We start from the raw sequence: 18437 nt of genomic DNA on the forward strand, positions 1-18437 counted from the left end.
AACTTTTTTAATATGTAATTCTTTAAGTTTTCTATTTTTGGAATTTTTAGAATCATTGAAAGAACTGATTAAGAACTTAACAAAAATATAAATAAAGTTGGTACACAACATTAAAAACAAACAAATTGTCCATGAAATTCAATTAATTAAGTTTATATAAATGCAAACAGACCTACAAATATAAATTACAGAATATGGTTTATATATGTATTTTAAATAGACAAATTGATTGCTTTACCTTTGATTGGATTGAATTATTTTTAATCTATTATAAATGGTTTATCGGAATGAATTTCTAGCTACAAAGATAAATAATATATGTATATATTGATAACATAACATTTACGTTAGTATCTTGGGATAGACTTGCAAATCCGTATATATACATGCGTCTATAAACAAATAGAAGTTTGTTTATTTAGTATATGTATGTATTTTAAATCTGTGAACTGTAACAGTGACACGAACAGTGATTCGATAATATTGCACATCTCTAATTCAAAGAAATTTAGCTTTCCAACACTGAAATCGCTTACACGTTGAGATAACAAATGCCTTTAAACGGACATATTTATAAATTGTAATGACGAATTTGATAAATTATCACTTTGATTTCTTTTGTGCTGGCGCACCTTTAAAAGCGTTTAAGCAGTTTCTTCGACGCCGTCGAAATACATTTAGTTAGTGTGTTTTTTATAATAAAAGTGCATTCTTTGAATGATGATTTTGAACCCGACCAAGCACATTGCAAACAGGCTGACGCATAAACCTTAACGCGCTTTTCTCTTGCTCTTACACAAAAAAAAAAGAAAATATAAGAAAAAAAACGGATTTCATAGTGTATAAACAATTTCTATATTGCAATCTACAAGAAGGGGGAAAAAAAACAAATAAAATAATATGTTTCGAACGCAATCAAATGTGTTGCGCATTAGTGTTGGGACTAGCTAAATTTAAAGCCTAAAAAAGGAGAAGAAATCCAAGTAAGTAGTCCGTTATGTCGCAGTGAAAGTCCCGTATTATTATTATTCTTTTCACTGTCTCCTTTCCAGAATAATGATCTCTGAATGTGACACCGATACAGCCAGCATGGTGGCCCAAGTGGACGATGACTCTGAACTCGAATCCGAATTTGTGGAATTAAATGAGAAATTGAGAAGGATCACTTTCGATGTGATAGCATCCCTCAATGATGATGGCTTCCAGGAGCGGATGCGACGATTGCTAATGCAATATGAGCAGTAAGTACACACACACAAATATACATGTGTATGTCGAGCAATGTCATTGCCAATGTCTTATCATCTGCAGATCCGTGCGCATCTCATTTGAGATTTCGAAGCAATGCCCGCAGAGAAGCCGCAAGCTGGCCAGAATGTTAAGCGGACAGACTGAAATTATACACTCGATAAGTCGGTGCATGCATCAAGATCGAATCTATTGCCATCGTATGTCTAATATTGTGGCCTACTATATATCCAGTGAACTGTGTGCCGCCCAATCACAAGTGGAGCGTGAGGAATTGATTATAGATCGTATCAATCTGGCCTTGAAATCGTATGTGCCTAAAAGCAAGGAACATCTGTTAAGGACTTTTGTGGCTATTCCCTCGCTTTTTAATCGGGTGAAAATAATGACAACATTATACAGGTACAATAGACCAAAGGCTTGACAAGACACTTTACACACTTAAATGGTTTTTTCCCTTTAGCCATTTATTCCCGCAATGGACCAAACCGCTGGCCACTAACTCTAATGTGATTATTCAAGCGGAACTGCCAGATAAGCTTTATATTGAATATGTTGTCATATTCTACTATTGGCAATGTCTAGAACGTAATGAAGGCAAGCGTGAGGAGATTATGGACTTTGCTGAGAAATTTATGCGGCCAGCAAAAACATTGATTCTAAATACAATGTATGCCAAATATTTGCCCCGGTACACAGAGAGAAGGACGGCTACTCGATGTATTTTAATGTATTTGAGGAAGATTACCTGCACCCATTTGCATATGGCCAGCAAGAGGGACAATCGCATGCAGCAGGACACTGAAGTGGTTAGTTAGAGATTTTAATTCGATGCAGTCGATTCATTAGAAACTATATATATATATATATATACCATGATGTCTTAGTAAAAGGTCTGATTGGGCGCATTTAAGAGGCAGTTAGTCGCCTCTTTAGTGCCCAGAAATGACTACAAAAATCAAACTGAGTTGCCCGAATTGAATTTTGGGAATTTTCCCTCCTCCTTGATACCGTTTTATTAACATTGTGATTCTCTTGCAGATTCTCTGTTCAGATGATGAGGATGATAGTCTAGTGCCATACTTCAGCTCAACGGCACAAAGTGCCAACGTAACTCCGCCCGCATTTTTACAAAAGATCATTCAGAAATGCCGTCAAATGGAACCCTGCAAGCGAGCCACTCTTCTGTTTAAGGGTATCGATAGCTCTATGGAAATTGTAGATATTTCGGATTCCGATGATGATGATGTGGAAATGTTTGAAGTGGATTTCAATGTGCCTACACATGTGGATGCTGCAACTGGAACAGGATCAGGTGGAGGAGTGGGAGGAACAGCTGTCACATCAATAGAGGATGACTATGTGCCTATTACTCGTATCTATCCCAGCAATTTGCGTACATATCAGCGGGCCACTAGCGGAGCACCGCCTCCAGTTCCAGCGCCTTCACCATCTCCTGCCATACACTATACACTGCCCCGCATAGTTAATATATATAGTTGTCGAGAAGATAGTCTGCATATGGTAACAACAACGACCAACTCCACAACCTGCCCACTTGTTCCCCATCTCATTGATCAAAGTGTACAAACGGTTGTGGAAGAGGACGAGGAGGAGCCGCTGCAAGAGCCGGCAGAGGAGGAAGAAGAAATGCTGCAGACTGAAATGGATTTAGAACCCAATGACATATCCACTTCTATACTCTATACGGGTGATTCTGCGCCAACAACACAATCAACCACACAGCAACAGCAACACCTACTATATTCGACCCAAACGCCATTGTCCTCGAGCACTCCAAGCAGTAGCATTAGGAGCGGCAGGAATGGTTCATCTAGTCATAAACAGGTCACATTTAGTACTCAACATACGGAAGCCATAATTACCAATAATAATAATAATAACTCATTCATCTTCACCTCAAAGAAAAAGAAGCCTGCAATCAAAAAATACTCTTCTCCTGCCGCCTCATCGACCGAACGTCTGAAATGGCAAGCATGTAAAGGTAATAAACATTATTTTTACTTTGGTGAAGGGAATTTACTAATATCATCGTCGTTGCTATACCCTATCTATATAGATCACTTGTTGGCTGGTGACCGAATGTTTGCCAAAGTTTTGCCTACTCCACCCGCCTCTATACATAGTTCAGTTGCCAGTCCGCATTTTCAACGCAGTCGTACATCCACCGATACAATCAGTTCCATTGACAATGACAAACTGGAAGCCACCATGCGGTCATATTCATTCAAACGTCGTGAGTTCTCCAAAGTGGGCAAGGAGGATGTGCGCTTCTATAATGAATTACTTAGCCGGCAACGGCAGGAGATGCGACAACGTCGCGAGGATAATGGTCAAAATCACTATAATCGCCATTTAAGACGCGAGGCCATACAGAAAGCGATGCATTATAGAGCTCAAATTAAACAAAGACTTCACGATATCAAGCAACTGGAGCAATATGTGGAAGTCATTAGGAATTACAATGAGAGGGAATGCGTTCGACCTGTGTGTGTAAGACTGAAACGATGTAAACTCAAGAAGACGACTCCAACTCCACTGCCAATGCCAATGCCAGAAAGTGTCACAATGATGGCTCATAATATCGAGCAACTAATGGTCGACTGCCAGCAACAGCAACAGGAGCAGCAAGATCAGGAGGAGGAGGAGCAGCAGCAGCAGCAGCTACCTGTGCGCTTGGAACATCCCGAGCCACTGCAAAAAATAAATGCCTATCAGAGGCGACGACTGAAGACGACTTCCGGATTCGAGTTTGCTGACAATTATGTTAAAACGAAATTGGATTTGAGAAAGCGTTGCAAATCAATATGTGCAATAAGTATGCCCACAAGGCAACAGCCAAAGAGACGATGCAAAAGTTTTTGCCTACTATCTATGGTCCAGTGAGTGTCCACATCACATCCGCAAAAGGGTTGGTTACCACCCTTTCTCCCCACCCCCCTTTTGTTTTTTGGCTGTTGTGTTTGCCATTTTCAATCAATTCACCGCCAATCCCCGCCACCTGGAGAGATGCATCAAAGCAATCATCAATTTTGGGAAATGCCTGCGATTTTAGAATCTCTGAAATTTACTTTAAAAAAAAAATTATTTGAGATTTCTACCTATATATATATGTATATATATATATATATGTATATTTGTATTTACATATAATTCTTGTTATGAAGTTCTTCATTTTGTTTTTTTGATCTTTTATAACGTGTCTATGGATAAGCATAACAGATATATGACCAAGGATGGTGGTAGGACAATGGGAAAAGTTTCTTTGTGTGCGATCTATTCTCTCTATCTCTTTCTCCCTCTTACATATTAGGTCGCAGTATTGTGTTGGAGCGGCAGCAGCGCATCTCAATAGAAAGTAACAGTCACATGTTGATCAAGAACACGCAAACCCAGGTGCGAGAACTTTACCGGCGCGACAATCGAGAGTCGGGACATTCACTTGAACCCAAGAAGTCATCGTCTTTGAGTGATACCAGAATAATGGCGACACGCGACCAAGTAGATTCGTTGAATAGGCAAATTGAGAATGAAATTGGACGATTGAAATACTTTCGTGATTATTTTCTCCGTCCGGAAGTCAAAGCCGCTGCCGCCGGCGGCCCCAACGCCATCAGGGCGTCCATTCAGCAGCAGAGGCAGCAGTTTAATCAAATTTGCAGACAGAATTTAAACGCCACGCGAAATAATAATACTGATAATAATACGACCATCGATGAAGCCCAGTTGCAGTATACAGATCCGATATTTTCGTTGAATATTCCTGGCGCAACGCCACGACCAGAGGTACCATCGAAACCACGTTTTCGTACACTGGGTGTGAAGCCATTGTCGAAGGAGGAGAAGGAAATGATAGACACGATGGAAACAACGGATGCAACGGACATTGATTCAGATGAAGTCAGTCGGGAGCGGATTAGTGGTGGCTGCACCTTTAGTCACTGTTCGGTCTATCAGGATGATTATAGTCAATCAGGGATAAGTCCACATCTAGTGCTTCCTATTTCATCACCTTTAACTTCACCTTCACATTATCATGGGACAAATAGATGCTGTTGTTGCAAGTGCCAGCAGGGACAGACAGCAGGTAGCAGTTCTCCCGTATCGTTTCGATATTCCACGGGTGAATCGCCCTATCACCACCAATCACCACTAGCACCAGCAGCAGCAGTAGTAGCAGCTCCTCAGCATTATCCGAATGTCCAACCCTATTATATGTGTTCATCACCACATCCGAATTATTCGAGGCGTGTAACTGATTTGAATACCGAAGACTTTTGTCGGCATTGGTGTAGAAATATGTTAGACTCAAGATCAGCATCCCATGATAGAAGTTCCAGGACAACAACAACCAGAGGCTCGACCAGGGCTACTTCTCCACGATCACGCAGTGTGAGCAGAAGTCCTTCTGCAGGTAAAGGAAGATTCGATTACCACTTAAAAAACAAATTGAAAGAGGCTGGCGTTAGCGATTCCTCCTCTCTGGCCCACTATAAAGTGCAAAATTATGAGAAGATTACGAAGGTAACCCTACGTAAGCAGTCACCAGCGGCGGATCATAAAATGTCCAAAAGATCTGACAATGAGCAGATGCATATCAAAGACTATGTGCCAGCAAAGACACCTCCAGATGGTAAGGATGCGGCAACCAATAAGAAGAAAACAGGCACGTACAATAAATACATGACCGTGTACGAGAAAGACCATAATAAATCGTTGGAAAGTAGTTCCCCGCTGGATAGTCCTAATGTCGAGTCTACTCCTACATATACGAAAATTCAGGGAAAGAGTCCCACGCCCACTATTCGTACATATGGCCCAACCAAAGCTAAGCCCCAAACGCAATCGAATGAAAGTAACTCTAGTCGAGACTCGTCGAAGTCCTCGAAGCTGCCACTAAGTACAAGAAGACTAGCCTACCAACCACATCAAGCTGGCTACAAAAAAATGGATGATAAAACTTCAGACTCTGCCCAACGGACCAAGGATGTTACACCTTCTATTCCCAGTGCCCCAAAACAGGAGTACCGACAATCGATTGATAAAACTTCTAAATTTCAGTCAGAATCGGACTCTGCCCAACGGTCCAAAAGGATTACCTCTCCTTCTACCCCAAAACCGGAGAATCGACAATGGATTGATAAAACTTCCAAAGTTCAATCAGAATCGGACTCTGCTAAACAGACCAAAAGGATTCCCCCTCCTTCTGCCCCTAAACAAGAATATAGACATTCAATTGATAAAACTTCGAAAGTTCAATCAGAATCGGACTCTGCCCAAAGGACTAAGAGGCTTCCATCTCCTACAGGAAAACAGGAGTACCGACAATCGATTGATAAAACTTCTAAATTTCAGTCAGAATCGGACTCTGCCCAACGGTCCAAAAGGATTACCTCTCCTTCTACCCCAAAACAGGAATATAGACAATCAATTGATAAAACTTCGAAAGTTCAATCAGAATCGGACTCTGCTGAAAGAACTAAGAGGCTTTCATCTCCTACAGGAAAACAGGAGTATCGACAATCAATTGACAAAACATCGAAAGTTCAATCAGAATCGGAGTCTGCCCAACGGGCCAAAAGGATTCCCCCTCCTTCTGCCCCTAAACAAGAATATAGACATTCAATTGATAAAACTTCGAAAGTTCAATCAGAATCGGACTCTGCTGAAAGAACTAAGAGGCTTCCACCTCCTAAAGGACAACACGAGTATCGACAATCGATTGATAAAACTTCCAAAGTTCAATCAGAATCGGACTCTGCTAAACAGACCAAAAGGATTCCCTTTCCTTCTGCCCCAAATCAGGAATATCGACAATCAATTGATAAAACTTATAACGCTCATTCAGAATCAGACTCTTCCCAACGCACTAAACGGGTTCCATCTCCTATTCCTAGTGCCGCAAATCAGGAATATCAAGCAGCAGAGGATTTGGCAGGTGAAAGATCAAGAAACGAAGTAGTGCCTAAAGAAAATCAAGTAGATCAAAGTCAACGACTTCCAGACGATCAAAGTAATGGGAAAAAGGAGAAAGAAGCCATTGAACCAAAAATAGGCACAGATCAGAATGAAATACGATCGCTAGATGAGGGGAAGGAGGAATCGACAAAATTTATCGAGAATCATCCACAAGGAGCTACCACATCTGCTGCCTATAAATCTCCCATAAAAGAATCTTCGCCTGATGCATTGAGAGATAAACACGACGATCAGCCTAGTCGAAGGTTAAGAGACAACACATCTAATGAGTCGATGAGAGAAGGGACATCTCCTTCCCGACCAGATTATTCTCAGAACATGCGGGATTCCTATGATGATGGTCGTCAAATGCAACGGCAACGGCCAGTTTTCGAACATTCTCGAGATAAGGACTCTGATTCGGGCTTGGAACGGTATTCCGATTCTGGGAATCAACCACAAACGAACTACAATCGCCAGCCGATGGCGCAAACCAAGACCGATCCTAACGATGGACGTTGGGGCATTGAAGGAGGACATCGTCTTTCGCTCGCATCGAAGCCGATTAGTGGGATACCCGAAAAAAGAATGGAATTGGCCACGGGAGAAGTTGCGAGTACCACATCGATATGCCGTACCTGGTCCCAACGTAGCGTATCCATTAAACGGCCTGAACAAGAGGGTGGCTCCTACCTGCGAAGGGAAACTCAGCGATTCAACAAGGAGTGTGTTCGTTATATAACAACGGACATTGGTCCAGATGCGAAGATATCACAAACTAGCACCAAAAAGCGTGAATTCTCCTCCACACAAGGAACACAGACATTGCATAAAAAACCATCAATATTGGAGTTAGATTCACCTTATCCTCAACAGGATGGTCGCCTGTCCGGAACAATAACACCAGCAATACCGAAAAAGCTAGAAGAGAGACTCACACAAACCGAAATTCTCAGTCGTGAAGAGAGGCCCACTCAGACCGAATTGTTGGAGGCCAACAGAGAAGAGAGACGTACACAAACGGAACCAAATGAAAGACACGAAAGGCTTACACAGACCGATCTACTGACAAGGGACAGACACGAGAGACTTACTCAAACAGAGCTACAGGAAATGCCACAAAATGAGGTAAGAGCTCAGACAACTAACGGTCCCCCTACTCCTAAAAATGTCTCGGGGGACAAGTCTGGTAGTTCTACACCGCGAAAACGAAATCTACAATCATCTGCATCTCCTCGTCAAAGTAAACAAATCGAAAAGCCACATCAACTACCTAAGGGCCAACAAACAAAGGATTCAAATCAACAACAGGGTAGGCCAGAGCAATCTCTTCTGCAGGGTCCACAACGACGAGCTTCAATGTCCTACTATAATATGAATGGACCAGGACAAAAGCCACTGCACACTGCATCTTCCCAGAACCAACAGCCAGCATCTTCTAGAAATTATTCACAATATGGAAAAGAAAGAGCTAGCTACTCACAGGCGGAATCTCAAGCAAAGTCAAGGCAGTTGGCGGTTCATGGTGTGCATCAAGTGCCCACCCAGCATGATCTGAATCCTGAACAACCAAGAGCAGCAACTCGACCACAATTGGAAAGAAGAATTCGTAATGATTTCGGCAGACAAATTGCAGACCCTGAAGAAATCATATGCCAACAGTATGATCGAGAAGATTTACAAAGTAGACACGCAGTTCCAGGGTCAAACAGATATCCCAATGATCAAATTCCTTCGAATCGAAGTAGACGCGATCAATTAAACAATTCCTTTCAGTCTGGCGAACCATCAACCAATACAATGCAAAGATCTATGCCACAATCGTATGTCAACTCGTATGAATGGTGCGGCGGGTCAACCTATGAGAAGAATGCGAATAGCGAAAGATGCACCACCTTCAGTCGCAGTGCTATGCAACGCTCAATCGATAGCAACGATGACATTCTCCCATCGGAGACGGACGAGCCATGTTGTAGCTACATTGATAATGATGATGGTGATGATGACTACAATGGTCGACAGCAAATGGCTCTCATTTCTCAAGCGCCATCGACATCGTATTGCCAACAGCAGGCACAGGAGGCATATAATCTACAGGAGGAGGATATATATTCGCAATATCCCATGCATAATTCTGTTCAGGATGACGTTATAACCATGCCCATTTCAGCATATACACGGCATAGTAGAACTCATCAACATCAGGATATGGCTGATTTGAGGCGAGCCCAAGGTTTGCCAAGGGATTCTTGTATAAATAGCAACAAAATGGTTGCCGATAAACGTTCACGGACGGTTAAGTTTAACGATCAGAATGACGAGATTTGCCCCGCAGAGAGACAGCGCAGCTCAATAGATTGGGAGAAAGCATATCAAAATGGTTTAGTCTTGGATAAAATGAATTTGGCTCAGTTGAATGAATCACCGGCCGACGATGAAGACGCCATGCAAACATTCCGTGAGTTGTTAGCCCAATTCTTAATTATTTTGTCAGTCCCAAAAACAGGTTACAACGTCCTTTGTTTCGTAGGCTCAAGCAGCTCAAACAATACCGATGTTACTTGCATTGATTCCAATTGCGAGGATGAATACGTCACATGTGATGAGGAGGATGATTTTATGAAAAATTTACCACCCTTTCAAGGCTGTCCCTGTATGCTAGAGACATATTATCATTTGGCTTCAATCCGCTCGGACAGATAACTCTTCTTTTACACACCCATTTAGACCGTCTCACACTACTTTTCTCTAACTTTCGCTAAAAACAATAAAATTGTACGCGCTGTTTCTTTTTTTTTTTAAGATTTGATCAGGATTTGTGTAAACCTAGATAAATACATACAATAAATTTGAGTTAAACATGTAAAAAGTGAGAACGATAAAAAAAAAAGAACCATAAGCCAATACTACAACGTTTTTGATGGCACTCTAGGACTTATTTCCCTTGTACGTGCTTGACGGAAACGATCTTCAGTTAAATTTTGACGCAATTCCCGGGCTTGCTCCTCAAACCGATTGGCCAAAAGTTCCTGCTGACTGCAACGTGCTCGCTCCACCTGAAGTTGTTTCTACAAATGGAGAAAACAACAAAATAAGATAACTTTCAGAGAAGTTACATATGCGCTTACCAGTGTCGCTTCATGTAGTTCCCGAAGACGCTCCATTTCATTCTTTGCCTTTAGTTCGGCATCTTCCTGACGCTGCTGATCATTGTGCAGACGTTCAATCATTTCATCCGTCGTCTCGGTGGTAATTTGATTAACCGCAGCACTCTGCTGGAGCTCCCAGCGAAGATTTTCGCATTCTTTAGTCAGCTGTGAATTGGTTTTCGTTTGCAACACTTTTACTACTTAGAAGTATGTATGGAAAACTTTTGCTTTTTTTTGTTTTTGGTTAGAGTTAGTTAGTTAGACTACACAAGAGATCTTAATTTACACTTTCACACCAGCAGCAACTACATACATAGGTAAGGCTAAAAGGCTGACAACTACGAGGAGCTTTTGAAGCTCACCTTTTTGCGTATTTCATGGACCTCGTTTAATTCGGCATTGAGTTTTGCCTTCTCCACATCCAGTTTATCACATAGTTCTTTGCGAGCATCAAGATCAACTTTCTGTATTCTCAAATCATCGTGGGCGTTCTCCAATTCTTGTTCCAAACGGCGTACCGTTGCTCGAGCAGCTGTCAATTTGACTTCCGCCTCATCCCGTGCACACTGGCAGCAATGTAGCTTATCGTTAAGAGTCCGAACTTCGCATTCCAGTTCACAGATTTGTTGTCTTTTTATGAAAAGGATAAATGTAATTTAACAAATTATGCAAATTGGCCAGATTGTGATAAGTTAACTTACTTAAATTCGGTTGCTTCGAATTCGAGATTTTGCTTGCTGCCCGCAAGGGCCACCTGCACGTGAGAGAGACTCTTGTAATGATCCAAGAGATCCTCACGTTCCTTATCCTTTAAGAGAGAGTACACCTAGATTCGAGGTTGTTCGGAATACGCATGCACTTAATAGCTAAACTATTAACTAAATGTCTAGGCTTACCTTTTGCATAAGTATTTCCTCGGCCTTCTTCACTTCCTGCACATATTTGCGTAACTGTTCTTTCATATAGGCCACCTGATCATCCGAGTCCTTGAGTTTTTGAATTAACTTCTTAACCTCCACCTGAGCATCGCTTAATTTGTCCGACAGACGACTGAAGATCGTGATGATGATGATGATGAACAAAAGTTAATGTTAATTAAAACAATACAAAAATCAAAAAAAAAAAACTAACGATCAGAGAGCAGACAACTTATGCAAGCGCGGAAGTAGTTCTATGACCACCAACCAACATGTGTCTTAATGTCTTTTTTTTTTTGTTTCTGTTTTGTTGTTGTTTTCTTACCCATTCTCTGCGATGGCTTCATCACGGCTCGTTTTGATTGCCATCAATTGTTGACGCAGGGTTTTGCTTTCAGTGCAAGTCTCATTCAATTCTGAATCACGTTGACGACTTCGGGTGGTCACTTTGCTGGATGGATGGATGGGATGAAAGAGAAAATCCAAAAAGGGAATGAAACTTCAAACAAGAACCAGCTACCCATATATCTCTCTTTATCCTCTTTCTCTCTCTCTCTCTCTCTCTCTCTCTCTCTCGGTGTCTCTGGTATGGCCAGAAATATTAAGCATGGCAGGCACGTCTTAGAGCAAGCTCAAGAACGAACAGGCGTCGCCTCTCATAACAAAAGCCAAGTCAAAGTCGTCGTCAGTTTGTTTGTTGTCAGTCATTAAGGCTAAACAAAGTTCAAATACCCCCTCTCATACACTCGGACACCTCGCAGAACTTTAAAGGCTAAAGTCAAACGCAATGACTGACATTTGGTTGGCCGTTTTTGATGGTTAACACATTTACCAGAGCTCTGCATGAAAAAGACCCAACAACCTTGCGGCTCGTTGACTTGGGAATACACTATACACGTAAAACGAACTTTAGAGCTCTCGGATTTCATAAATTAGAATGTTAAGAAAATGTTATTTCTTGAAACTAAAGTTGAAAATTGATTAAGATTAAGGCATCTTAATCTACTGCTTAATTGTCTTGATAATCTCAGTATTATTTCTTACAAAGAATTGACTCTGTGAGTGTGTGTGTGTGTTTTTAAGGGTAAACTTCATAGCACTTTTAAAACAGAAAAAAATCTCACAGCTAGCAGCAGCAGCAGCAGCAGCAGCACCAACAACCAACACACGAAGAGCATGTCTGGGGCTAAGAGCGCGAGTCCAAGCCCGGTTTAGTTTGGCCATTGGGCTCAGATGTCTGTTACCTGTCTAAGCGAACGGTCGGCCGCTCGATCGGTTTCTCGATACCGCCGCCTTCGATCTATCCCCTGCATAAACAAACACACACACACACACAGAGAGCGATAGAGAAGAATTGCGGGCGGACTTCAAAATCAAAACAAATCACAATCAAATATCCAAAAGACGCGTGTGATTTCATAGTGATTCGCGCAATTCGTATTAATTTGGGGAAATAACCGAAACCAAGCAAAGAGGAGAGGAGATAACTGCAAAAAGGTGCGCTACCCCACAAAAGATGGGAAATAATTGTTCTTACTTTTTGCCAGAGATCAAGCTAGAAGAATAAAAGTAAAACTAACAAATAAAAATAAGAAGATGGAGATGGAAGATGAAGTTGGAGCAGAAGAAGGAAAGGAAAACCAGTCTGTTGGTTACGACAAAACAAAAAACTACTAAAGACCACGCAACTTTTGTGTGTGGTTTAGAGGGGGGGGGGGAGGTGGCGAGCTAGGCTAATGCATTATTTATAGACCCAGTCCCAGCAGTCCCAGTTTTAGGCCAGGCCTACCGCAACAAAGTGTCGGAAAAACTGGGGAACTAGTGCAAGTTTTTCCAACAGCTAACCGCGCTTGGTTGCGCGCTCTCCTCTGTCTGTCTGTCTGTCTGTCGGCTGGGGTCTGTTGCTCTTACAGGTTTCGTCACTTCTTACATAAAGTCAAGCCATTGAGTTCGATTATGCAGCCGCCAGATAGTCAGTCAGTCAGTCAGCCAGTTAGCTCAGCAGCCACAGAAGATTTCTGGTGGTGGTCAATGCGCTTAAAGAAGTCAAGATAAATGGGTATTTGGGTCATGGTTAACAGCGCACGAATCGTTTACTGGTTTTTGGGGTTTTGTTTTTTAGTCGCCAAATTGAGAAAAGAAAGAAAACAAAAACAATCGAAAAACCAAAAAATCCGAAACACTAACAGGTTGGCTAATTTAAATTGGAACCGCCGCCGCAGCAGCAGCAGCCGCTTTAAGCGCTAGCCAAGGGCTATATCATAAATATATATAAATATCATCTCGCACAATAGAAAAATCATCAATCATTCAAAATAATGAGACGACAGCGGGCAGAGAGACCTCCCCTGGAGGGCGAAATGATAGTGAAAGCCAAGCAAGCAATGCATACAATTGCTTTGCCATTTTCATTTTCATCGTTATCATCATCATCATCGTCGTCGTCGTTGTAGTTGTCTTTTGTTGTCCATTTTCATTTACATTCCATTTCCAGGCAATGCGAATGAGGCGACGGAAGTTGCTTATCTGTTGGGCGGCCCTGCAGGCGGGCTCTGCGATTTTGACCTGCCTGTTGTTGTTACTTCTGCCCAGCCACAATGAGGTATCGGCGGGCATTGTGCCGCCACCATGGAGTGATCCCGCCAAAAATCCATGTGCCAGCATGGCTGGCGGTTGGCAATTATTGTATTGGACACCGTTGAAGAAGTGTTTCAAGATCTTTACATTGGGCTATCCGTGTCCGGATACCATGGAATTGAGTCCCACACCGGTGAGTGCAAAACGCAAGGATGTTCCAGCTGCCGAATGCAGATGTCCACCAGGCAGTGCCTTGAGTGCCCTAACAGACAATGTGTGCCATCAGCTGTATCAGCGCGGACCATGCGAGGTGAAAGAGTACTTTAAACCACTGCCGGATCAGGACAAAAGGTAGTAGTAGAAGCATCACGAAAAAACGTTATGAAATCGGAAACTAATCGAGTATCAATCCAGATCCGGTAATCGTTGGGGCTCCTGCACAACACCCCTGAACTGTGACGAGGGCATGTTATATTGGCCCAGGGACAACAAGTGCTATGCCCAGTATAGCAAGGGTCCTTGCAATCGGGGTAAATTGCTAACCCTAAATGCAGATGGTTTGGCCGAATGTCGCTGCGAGAATTCCGGTGAATTGGCCACCTATTACTATCCAGCGGAGGACTCTTGCTATGAGCATTATACCAAAGGACCTTGCTCGACGCCGGGTCACATTTTTCTGCCGGGCGGCCGCTGTGACTGTCAGCGCCATTTGCCGCACTACTATGCATCTCAACAGATGTGCTTTGAGCTGGGTAGGCATAGAATGCACCTTTAATTGAGCTATACCAAAAGCTGTTTTTCTTTTAGACACGCCCGGGCCCTGTCCACCTGGCCACATCTTTCGCATACCCGATGAGTCGGTCCAGGAGACGGCTGCAACCACACTGCAACTGCTGCCCAGGGCCAAGTGTGTGTGCAAGGAGGGCTATGTCCCTTGGACAGATGGCATCTGCTATCGCCTCTATACACGCGGTCCTTGTGGAGCCAATGAATTCCTGGTCAACGGCACATCATGTGTACAAAATTTCTGTGGGAAGAATCGCTTATACTTCCCAGCGGAGGACTCATGCTATAGGATTGGCTCCCAAGGGCCCTGTTCGCTGCATCAGGTGGTGATCTTTGATTTCACAGCCCGACCATCGTTGGACGGCATTTCCTACAATGGCATGTGCGGCTGTTCGGGCGTCCTAACTAATCTCGATCAGCAATGCTCATCGAGTGGGCATGGCGGGATCGGCGGCGGTCAGGAGCTGAACATATGCGAATCGACGCCGGGAATGGTTGACATAAATGGCCAGTGCCATAAGCTATACACTCGCGGACCATGCGGTGCTGGCCAATGGTTGGAGCCACTTAAATCTCAGGGGAAATACAAAAACGATGGTACCTCAACGATTCTGGCCTATGCCACCAAAGCCAAATGCGTTTGCCGACCAGGATATACGCCAACCAATAGCAACGAGTCATCGGATACCATCGGCACAAGCAACGGCAACAGGCACAGCAGCAATTGCAGTGCACCGAGCGTCAGTTTGGCGAGGTATTTAACTATCGAGCGACACAACTCGAAATTCCTCAATGAATTAAATTTTAGTCCCCTAATACCACTGAACGGGTGAATATTTTTTACTATCCTGTATCTCCTCCTCGCATGAGCCTAAACCAACCAACCAACCAACCAATCAACCAACCAACTATTATTATTTCTTCTGTTCTATATCCAAAGCATGCTTCCACCTACTTCATCTCTCTACTGTGTGTGTGTGTGTGCGTGTGTGTGTCTGTGTACTATAAATAATTGTTTGTTTCTCTGTTTTTAGGTGGTTTTTAGAAATATTTGGTTAACTTGGATTGAAAGAGATCGATTGTGCCATGAATGTATTACATCAATAATAAAAAAAAAAACAAAACAAATGTAATCTAGGATAAACAAATAATTCAAATTATTTACTTACAGAAGTTGCTCCTCCAGCTCTTGCAGTTTCTTCTCCAGAGTTAGCTTCTTCTCCCTGCAATCCTTGAGGTCATATTCTAGTTTGTAGGATCGCTCGGTTTTGGCGTCCAATTGGATCTACACAGATAAGACCGCAAAGTAATCCCTTAGTTTTGTTAAAATGACATTTATATCTACCAGAAGCGAATCCTTCTCGTGCTCCAGTGAGATGAACGTTTTACGCAACGCTCCCAGTTCGCTACGCAATTGGGTCAATTCATTTCGATTCGTTTCCCGACTCGAATCCAAGGAACTGGCCCTCACATCAGCCGTTTGTCGTTGACGTTCGGCTATAATCAATTTGCTGTGGTAATCTGCTATCAGACGTTCATTTTGCTCGTTTATCAAACTATAAATGAAGACGACAGTTTCAATCAATGAGTGTGGACAGCAGAGAGAGAGGGTTGATTCCGATTGGACGACTCACCTGATTTGGGCGTTTTCAGTTTTCGCTTGCTGCAATTCATTTTGCAAGGTCACCACACGTTGCTTTAACTCCGCAATATCCTCTCTGAGCAGAACTATGTTGGTTTCCGTTGGCACACGGGCTGAATTCAATTCCCGATTATCCTTTTCCAGGCGGCGCAAACGATCCTGCAGCTCTTCATTGCGATGGCGCAACGATTGCAATTCCTCGGCATGCAGTTGGACCGAGCACAATTGCTTCTCCCTTAATGTGTCCCGTTCGCAGCGCACACGTTCCAATTCCGAGCGGGCACAATCACGTTCGCGTTCTATTCTTCCAATGGTGGCCTGGACGCAATCACTGCGACTGCTATTGCCATTCGACGAGCTACGCCCAGTCAGCGGTGGAATTGTCTCGTATTGCTGACTCTTTTGTGGAGACATTTGTAGCTTTCCTGAAAAGATTTCGGCACGCAATGCTTTAAGTTCCTCATCTTTCGACTTGATTTGTGCATGCAAAAAGGCCAATTCCGTATCCGAACCAGACTTGCTCATCAGACGAAGATATTCCTTCTGAAAGAAATCTCGTTCGGACTTGAGCCGAATTTTCTCCTCATCAATGTTAAGTACAACATGTTGATTCTGATCGCGGAGTTCCTTTTGAAGGGCTGTTATCTTGGCATGCATTTTATGGAGTTTCTTCTTCTGCTTGTCATTCAGTGCGTCCAGTTCCTCTTCGCGGCGTGTGAGGAGATTGAGCCGTTCATTTAGATTGCGTTTATCATTCTGAAGAGTAGCACCACCCGCAAGTCGTTCACCAGATGCAGATTGTTTCAATTCCAATTGCAATTGCTTTAGTTGCAACTCTCTAGCCTCTATTTCGGAATTGGCTTGCAGCTCCACTTGCAGGGCGGCTTCTTTTAGCTCCCCCATTTGTTTTTGCAGTCGTAGCTTCTCCTCCTCTGAACTTACAGCACGTTGCATGGCATCATGCATTTTGTCACGACATTCCTGGATCTGTATCATTAGTTCAGTCTTTTCTCTTTGCAATAGATCAATATCTTGGGACAGGGCCCCCACTTCTTTGTAGCAGCAATCTTTGGCCAAAGCAGCGGGAGGACGTCCGCCAGAGAGCATGTCATTCAGTCGTCGTATCTCTCGATTTCTTGATTCTACCTTCCGCTTGTAGAACTCCAACTGTTCGCCAGCTGCTGTTAGATCGTTTTGAAGCTTATCAATCTCTTCTTGTCCGCTAGTCTGGGTCACAGTGATTCCGCCATCCTTGCTGGTGGTGGTAGTCTTTTGAAAGATGCCAGCATTGCATTTAGTGCACTTTAGGCTTTCCCTTGGCGTTGATCCCAAAACAGTGGGCAAAACGTTGCCAGAGCGCACAGTGCTGATGAAGGGTTTCTTGCCTGCAGAAATACATATGAATATAGACGATGGTTTATGAAGTTTACGCTTTTTACTGACCATGGCGTGGGGCTGGTCCTGGGTTTCGCTTGACACCAACCGATGTAACCATTTGCTTGGACAACATCGCATCCAATTGATTCTGCATTTCCACATTGTGGCACTGCAAGTGTTCCCTATCCGTCTGTAGGTTTCTTATGCGTCTTTCGGCCTCTGAAGGAGTAAATGAGTGTTAAATATCTTCAACGGATTTACATTTTTAATGCCACATACCACATATTCGCAGTTCGTAATCCTCTCGCTCCTTTATGAACTGCAAGTGAAGTTGATTGCATTCTGCTAGCAATCGTGAGTTGTCGCATTTGTAGGGTTCAATGCCCAGCTCCCAACAGGTCTTTTCCTAGGGACATAAACCCAAACACAAAAAATCGCTTAGCAACCACTTTGACCTGATTCAGCAGCATAGAACACAACAAAATCCTTACCTCAAGGAGACTGGCAACTTGCTTTTTTGTATCCCTTAGGCATTCTGTGGTCTTAATTAAATCTCCAAATATTGCTTGAACCAAAGGGATTGCCAGAACAGGTAGCGTCTGGTTAAATCCCATAACATCCAGTTTGGCCCGCAAATCTTTGAAATCTCCATCGTTAATGTTCATTGTCGGGTCTTAATAACTAATTATTTTCAAAAAAATCTGCCCTGAAATTCCCGCTTGTGCCGAGTAGTAGTGATGGAAACAACAACGATATAGTTTT

The 18437-nt window shown here is 43.0% G+C and overlaps 4 protein-coding genes across 8 annotated transcripts; 3 read left to right on the forward strand and 1 right to left on the reverse strand.

The window, feature by feature from the left end:
• Positions 1-576: 576 nt before the first annotated feature.
• Positions 577-4359, forward strand: LOC111519037. Its single transcript, XM_023177682.2, has 6 exons — positions 577-983; positions 1053-1241; positions 1312-1650; positions 1712-2057; positions 2290-3253; positions 3329-4359. Exons 2-6 carry the CDS (start codon positions 1057-1059, stop codon positions 4153-4155), a joined length of 2661 nt encoding a protein of 886 aa, XP_023033450.1. The 5' UTR covers positions 577-983; positions 1053-1056; the 3' UTR covers positions 4156-4359.
• A 73-nt stretch (positions 4360-4432) lies between these two features.
• LOC6645771 lies at positions 4433-10133 on the forward strand. 3 transcript variants are annotated; one of them, XM_023177686.2, is made up of 4 exons: positions 4433-4511; positions 4583-6424; positions 7010-9685; positions 9758-10133. In XM_023177686.2, the coding sequence occupies exons 1-4, from the start codon at positions 4475-4477 to the stop codon at positions 9928-9930; spliced, it is 4728 nt and encodes a 1575-aa protein (XP_023033454.1). In that variant the 5' UTR covers positions 4433-4474; the 3' UTR covers positions 9931-10133. The 3 variants fall into 3 exon arrangements, with proteins under 3 accessions (XP_023033454.1, XP_023033453.1, XP_023033451.1); XM_023177685.2 differs by having other exon boundaries at positions 4583-6291; positions 6586-9685; XM_023177683.2 differs by having other exon boundaries at positions 4583-9685.
• On the reverse strand, positions 10004-18409 carry LOC6645772 (centrosomal protein of 135 kDa). 2 transcript variants are annotated; one of them, XM_002068442.3, is made up of 12 exons: positions 18167-18409; positions 17955-18081; positions 17742-17894; positions 16291-17683; positions 16002-16212; positions 15826-15941; positions 11619-11744; positions 11273-11426; positions 11078-11184; positions 10739-11006; positions 10356-10541; positions 10004-10295 (listed from the first exon to the last, which is right to left on the reverse strand). In XM_002068442.3, exons 1-12 carry the CDS (start codon positions 18338-18340, stop codon positions 10134-10136), a joined length of 3177 nt encoding a protein of 1058 aa, XP_002068478.1. In that variant the 5' UTR covers positions 18341-18409; the 3' UTR covers positions 10004-10133. The 2 variants fall into 2 exon arrangements, with proteins under 2 accessions (XP_002068478.1, XP_015033228.1); XM_015177742.3 differs by having other exon boundaries at positions 11078-11202.
• Positions 12406-15784, forward strand: LOC6645773. 2 transcript variants are annotated; one of them, XM_023177687.2, is made up of 4 exons: positions 12406-12790; positions 13788-14221; positions 14285-14622; positions 14678-15784. In XM_023177687.2, the coding sequence occupies exons 2-4, from the start codon at positions 13791-13793 to the stop codon at positions 15487-15489; spliced, it is 1581 nt and encodes a 526-aa protein (XP_023033455.1). In that variant the 5' UTR covers positions 12406-12790; positions 13788-13790; the 3' UTR covers positions 15490-15784. The 2 variants fall into 2 exon arrangements, with proteins under 2 accessions (XP_023033455.1, XP_023033456.1); XM_023177688.2 differs by lacking the exon at positions 12406-12790 and having other exon boundaries at positions 13738-14221; positions 14678-15410; positions 15691-15784.
• Positions 18410-18437: the final 28 nt, after the last annotated feature.

The sequence above is a fragment of the Drosophila willistoni genome (genome assembly GCF_018902025.1).
Source record: "Drosophila willistoni isolate 14030-0811.24 chromosome XR unlocalized genomic scaffold, UCI_dwil_1.1 Seg8, whole genome shotgun sequence".
NCBI classification, from domain to species: domain Eukaryota; kingdom Metazoa; phylum Arthropoda; class Insecta; order Diptera; family Drosophilidae; genus Drosophila; species Drosophila willistoni.

Bases quoted from the DNA above. Each gene is read 5' to 3' on its own strand.
- LOC111519037 (XM_023177682.2), top strand. From the start codon at position 1,057: ATGATCTCTGAATGTGACACCGATACAGCCAGCATGGTGGCCCAAGTG. The intron at 1,242-1,311 runs GTAAGTACACAC...TATCATCTGCAG, and splicing joins TTGCTAATGCAATATGAGCA to ATCCGTGCGCATCTCATTTG. The intron at 1,651-1,711 runs GTACAATAGACC...TTTTCCCTTTAG, and splicing joins ATAATGACAACATTATACAG to CCATTTATTCCCGCAATGGA.
- LOC6645771 (XM_023177683.2), top strand. From the start codon at position 4,475: ATGGATAAGCATAACAGATATATGACCAAGGATGGTG. The intron at 4,512-4,582 runs GTAGGACAATGG...CTTACATATTAG, and splicing joins ATATATGACCAAGGATGGTG to GTCGCAGTATTGTGTTGGAG. The intron at 9,686-9,757 runs GTGAGTTGTTAG...TTTGTTTCGTAG, and splicing joins AGACGCCATGCAAACATTCC to GCTCAAGCAGCTCAAACAAT.
- LOC6645773 (XM_023177687.2), top strand. From the start codon at position 13,791: ATGCGAATGAGGCGACGGAAGTTGCTTATCTGTTGGGCGGCCCTGCAG. The intron at 14,222-14,284 runs GTAGTAGTAGAA...GTATCAATCCAG, and splicing joins CTGCCGGATCAGGACAAAAG to ATCCGGTAATCGTTGGGGCT. The intron at 14,623-14,677 runs GTAGGCATAGAA...TTTTTCTTTTAG, and splicing joins ACAGATGTGCTTTGAGCTGG to ACACGCCCGGGCCCTGTCCA.
- LOC6645772 (XM_015177742.3), bottom strand. From the start codon at position 18,340: ATGAACATTAACGATGGAGATTTCAAAGATTTGCGGGCCAAACTGGAT. The intron at 18,082-18,166 runs GTAAGGATTTTG...TTATGTCCCTAG, and splicing joins AAGTTGCCAGTCTCCTTGAG to GAAAAGACCTGTTGGGAGCT. The intron at 17,895-17,954 runs GTATGTGGCATT...TTACTCCTTCAG, and splicing joins TTACGAACTGCGAATATGTG to AGGCCGAAAGACGCATAAGA.